Genomic DNA, 5216 nt, shown 5'->3' on the forward strand with positions numbered 1-5216 from the left:
GAGACTGCGGTGGATAGGGCGGAACCTGGCTTGATGTGGGTTGGGGCCTGGCTGGGGGCGGAACCTGGCTTGCTGGGGGCGGGGCCTGTCAGGGATGGGGCGGGGCTTGGCTGGGATCGGGCAGGGCATGGCAGGGGGCGGAGACTGCAGTGGATAGGGCGGAACCTGGCTTGATGTGGGGTGGGGCCTGGCTGGGATGGGGCGGGGCCTGACCACCGCGCCCCCCAGGCCCAGTCACCAACGCCACCATCCTACTGGCGCCCGTCAGCATGCTGAGCTCAGACTTCAGGCCCAGCCTGCCGCTGCCCCACTTCAACAAGCACCTGCTGGGCGCTGAGCACGGGGACGAGCTGCGCCACGGGGGCCTCACCCTGCGCCTGGGCCTCCACCAGCAGGTACGGCCCCCCGCAGGGAACCCCCACTGCCCTTTGGTCTCGGAAGACCCCGCAGGCCCTGGGCTCCTTCGCTCCCTCGATCCTGGCGCCCGTGCGGCGGTTCCCCTCAAGCCCAGCACTGGAGAGCGCATCGGAGGGCCCTCTGCCCACTCTCGGTGTGGACCCAGAGGCTGTGATAAGTTAACCACCCCTCGTCCCCCGGCCAGCAGGGCCGAACTGCGCGCCCCACACACCAGCCTTCGCACCGCTGGAGATCTGATGGTCAGCTAGGTCTTTCTGCAAAGGGCTGATGCCCCATATTTCGGGCTGCGAGGGGCAACAGTTTCACATCTGGGCTGCGGAAGGTGCGGGAGTAGCCGTGCAGGGCAGGGAGCGGGTGGAGCCCTGATGGCTGCATGTGGCTCCCACGTGGGCTCGGGGCAGCCTCTGCCTGACCACAGTCACATCCTCACCCCCTGCAGCTCAGCACCGCCCCCTGCTCTGTGCAGGTACCAGGGCGGGCTCTTGCGCCTTCTGAGAATAGAGTGACTTCCAGAACTCTTCCCACCCCGGCCCCAGGAACCTCACAGAAGCCAGTATGGTTGGCTGGGGTGGGGGCTGGGGGGGTCCTGGAGCCTGGGGAGGCTTCCCAGCGTGTTTCCGCCCCATTCCCCGACCTTCAGGGAGCTGCCTGCGCCCTTGGTGTCTCACGTCACTGTCTGTGTCCCTCGCTGGGCTCTGGCGCTTGGCACTTCTTCCCATGTGCCCTCTTCTTACCTGAGTACAGATTGATTTTTTTATCTGGAGGGTGCCTGCTAGCCCGACAACCTGACAGACCCTGCACCAGGAGATGCTGTTATCTCCCTTGTCCACGCTGACTGATGGAGTGACGCTCTGTCTTCCCACATCTACCAGTGGGCTCGGGGCGGGCAGGCAAGGGACCCCCACCATCTGGGCATCCACAGGCCCCTCAGACCAAAGGAGGCCAGGAGCACAGGCTGGACTGGCCGCTAACAGCGTGGGCAAAAGGGGGGCGCGTCTTTGTGTTCAGAAAGTGCCGGAACCCCCAGAATGAAAACAGGCCTCCAGTGGCACAGAGCCAGCTCTGCTAGGGTGCCTGCCCGGCCACTGCCTCCTCCCAGGGCAGCGGCAGCTCCCACGATTCCTGCCCAGCCAAGTGCCGTCCCCAGAACCCCACCGAGCTGTTCACGGTGAGATTCTGGAGGGGGCCAGGCCACGCCCTCCAGTAATGCCACCACCTTTTCCTGGCCACCCCACCTGACTCCCTTCCTCCCGCAATGGCTGCCAGCTTGTTGCAATCCAGCTGACACTGACTGGAATGTCGGCGTGTCCCACAGGCGCTGCTGGGGCCCAACACGCTGCGTCCAGGAGGCGGGTTCCTGACCTCCAACCCCCCCAGCGAATGGTCCCTCTGCCCAGGGCAGTGGCCTCGCTAAGCCGGCTGGGCTCTCCCCATGGCTGGAGGTGGTCACTGTCTGTGAGGCCCTCGTCTGGCCCCGTGTCCCAGAGCCTTCCCTGGGATCGCCGGTCCTTCCTGGCCTGGCCCATGCCCCCTGTCTGTGGTGCGGTCATCTGCACCCATATCCCCAGCCCCATCCTTGGGCACAGTCGTGGAGGATCTGAGGCGCTGGGTGATGGCTGCATGGCCAGGGTCAGAGTTGTCATCTGCAGGCTCGAGGGAGGCGAATGCCCCTGCCTCAGTCTCCCCTTCTGTCTGTAGGCGTCACGGTGGCCCCTCCCTGAGTGCCCACGATAGCGGGGGTGGGATGGGCAAAGCGTGTGGTGTGTGACAGGACACAGCCCGTGGTCATGCAGCCCACTGTATTGCAGGGTTCTGAGCCCAGCTACCTGGACCGCACGGAGCAGCTGCAGGCCGTCCTGTGCAGCACCATGGAGAAGGTGGGCGGGGCCTCGGGTTGGGCGGGGCCTCAGGAGGGGCGGCCTCCGGCTGGGCGGGGCCTGAGACTGGGGTCAGTCCAAGCCAGTGGCCCCCACTCCAGCGCACCCCAGGCCACTTCCGCCCTCTGACCCCCACTCCTACCGCAGAGCGTGCTTGGTGGCCAGGACCAGCTGCGGGTCCGTGTAACAGAGCTGGAGGACGAGGTGCGCAACCTGCGCAAGATCAACCGGGACCTGTTCGACTTCTCCACGCGCTTCATCACGCGGCCGGCCAAGTGAGGCCTGGTGACCCGGGCCCGAGGCGCCCAGGCCTGAGCCCCACACCTCCCAGCGACCGGAGCCCGCGGGTGTGGCCCCCACCAGCCCAGGCCTGGACTCTCCCGAGTTTTGTGTCGTGTTCGGGCTTTTCCTCTGTGACTGGGACGTCTTGGTGTCCCGTGGCACGCGTCTCATTGGTGCTAGCCTGTTTTTAACAAAGAGGATGAAAGGCTTCTCTCCTGCCTCCTTGTGTCCGGGTGTGGCCTGGTGCTGGGCGCATCGCAGCTCCACTCTGCTGCTCAGCCCAGCTCAGAACCCCAGCCCCACTCGGCACCCTCCGTCCGGAGGTAAAGACCTCAACGATGCTAGGCCTCGCAGGAACGGCTTTAGGACGCAGCCCCGAGCAGCTGCAGTTCTGACTCTGCTCTGTTGCCGGAGGGCCTTTGCATGGCGGCCCCTTCCTGAGTAGGCACTGGGCCAGGGTGGTGGGTTTGAGGAAGGAACCAGAGCCAGGCCCCTCTGGTCTGCTGTGCAGGGGGTCTGAGTGGAGACAGCCCTGTGGGGTCCCGAAGGGAGGTGGCTTGGTGTAGAGAGACAGGCCTGGGGATGTTTGGGGGTGGATCCAGCTGCCAGGGTTGAGGGGTTTCCCCAGGTGCAGGGCCCAGCTCTCAGGGAGGGTTTTGGGGGTGGCTGGTCCCTGTGGGAACCCAGGGCTCCAGACCAGGCAGGAGGAGGGAGCTGGTGTGGGCGGGGCCTTGGAGCACAGGCTCCTCCCAGTGCCTCCCTCAGGTGCCTTCGGGCCCCTGCTGGCCTCCCCAGGGCCCAGCCAAAGCCGCCCAAACCCCACCCCAGGGCAGTTCTCTGGGCAAAAGGTGCCGTGGCCTCCCTAGGCAGAGGCGGCTTGCCCCACCCAGCAAAGGTGGCCCCTGCAGCCTGGGACCACCAGATGGGTCAGGGGCAGGTCTGGGCATGGGATCCTGATCTGAGCCAGTCCCCAGAGGGAGTTGCCCCCTGGCCACACCGCGGGTGGTGCTTGTGGATATCAAGGGCTTGAGGGAGGCCGGGCCTCACCGCCATGGGGATGCTGCCAGCCAGCGCCTGGAGCCCAGCCCAGAAGCCCAGAACCTTCCAGAAAGCTGCCCCTGACTGACAGTCCTGCCTAACGATCCAGAAAATCCGTGTGATTTAACGGGCGTGGTAATGACTGCAGCCTGGAGCCAGCTGCCAGCGCTGAGTTCATGCTTTTTGGCTAATTTGTGTTCTTGTCCCCCTCCATGGGGCTCTGAGCCCTCTCGGCTGGCGGCCTGGTCACACTGCGTCAGGGCGGCTGGGCCCTCTCCTGGTACTGACATCCACCTTGGCTGCTCAGAGCCCTGAGAGCCCTTCAAGGGTCCCTTCCCCCTGGGCGCACACCCTGCTTGTGCTTGTCCCATCATGAACCCCTCACGCTGCTGGCCTGCAAGGCTGGGTCCTGCCTGTGGGGAGCACGCAGGTTTGGGGTGAGGCAGCTGAGGGTCCCTGGGGGCTGGCTGATCTCCCTGGGTCTGTACTGTTCCCGGGGCCATTCCCATGGCCCCGCCCCCCCTCACAACCACCTCCCAAAGCTCCCCCACCAGCACCAATCAGGACCCCCAGCCACCAACTCGGGGTATCTGCACAATCCTGTGGCTGGTGCCAGGGCTGGGGTGAGGGTGTGCACAGCCGTAGAGGGATGGTTGCCCGTGGCCCCCAGGGGCTGGACTTGGCCACAGCCGCTCCAAGAGCCCAAGGCGAGCCAGGTACGAACATACAGGCCACTGAGCAGCTGCCTGCAGCACACGGCCGTCCGGGGCTGGGGCTGAGGTCCGCTGCCCTCTCCGCAGGCTGCAGAACAGGGTTACAGTTCACGGAGGGGCAGGGCCCGGCCGCCCCACCCCCATCGGAACCTAAAATCACCCGGTGGCCTCAGACGGGCGACACCTGGCTCGGTCGGACTCGATGTTCTTGTCTCCAGAAAGGGGGCATCCCCCAGCGGGCCTGCCAGGAGCCTCCAGGAGCTGGGCGGGAGCTCACGCCTCAGTCCCTGCGTTTCCCTCCACGTGCCCCTGCACGCCGGGTCCTTGGACACAAGCCCCCTCGGTGCCTCTCCACACCCCCTCCTGCATCCTGGTCACACTCTCGGCCCAGAGTGCCCAGATGTGCTCAGGCACCGAGATTCCACCCTGCATTGTAATTGACAGGCTGGGTACAGTGGAGATGCCATTCATTCAGTCCCCCTGGAGGCCCCACAGATTCTCAGAGGCACGGTGCGGGGACTGGGGAGGCCAAGCCTTGACGAGAGGGGATGCCGGTGTGCACAGGTGACCTGGCAGCTGGCGGGGCTTGACTCTGCAGACCACAGCGAGGTGCCCCTGCGCACCACCGGGACAGCTGCCAGCAAAGCTGAGAGCAGAAAACCTCGCGGGCGAGGAGGTGGAGAAACCACAGCTCTCCCATTCCCTGGTACGGACATGAAATGGGGCATCCACTGTGAAAAGACCACGCCCGGCCTCTGTCAGGTTCTTAAAAAATTAAACAGCATTGTCTGGACTCAGTGGCTCACGCCTGTAATCCCAGCACTTTGGGAGGCCAAGGTGGGTAGATCATGAGGTTAGGAGATCGAGACCATCCTGGCTAACATGGTGA

At 65.2% G+C, this 5216-nt stretch overlaps 1 protein-coding gene across 1 annotated transcript in view; it reads left to right on the forward strand.

Annotated features, from left to right (window-relative positions):
• The window catches only part of WDR18 (WD repeat domain 18), a 10891-nt gene extending 8107 nt beyond the window's left edge, over positions 1-2784 (forward strand). Inside the window, exons 8-10 of the mRNA XM_011963991.1 lie at positions 229-395; positions 2226-2294; positions 2442-2784. Coding sequence (XP_011819381.1) covers positions 229-395; positions 2226-2294; positions 2442-2573 — 368 coding nt within the window. The 3' untranslated portion in view covers positions 2574-2784. The remainder of the gene's footprint in view (positions 1-228; positions 396-2225; positions 2295-2441) is intronic.
• The last annotated feature ends 2432 nt before the right edge of the window (positions 2785-5216 follow it).

The sequence above is a fragment of the Colobus angolensis genome, unplaced genomic scaffold (assembly GCF_000951035.1).
Source record: "Colobus angolensis palliatus isolate OR3802 unplaced genomic scaffold, Cang.pa_1.0 Scaffold64, whole genome shotgun sequence".
Lineage (NCBI taxonomy): Eukaryota > Metazoa > Chordata > Mammalia > Primates > Cercopithecidae > Colobus > Colobus angolensis.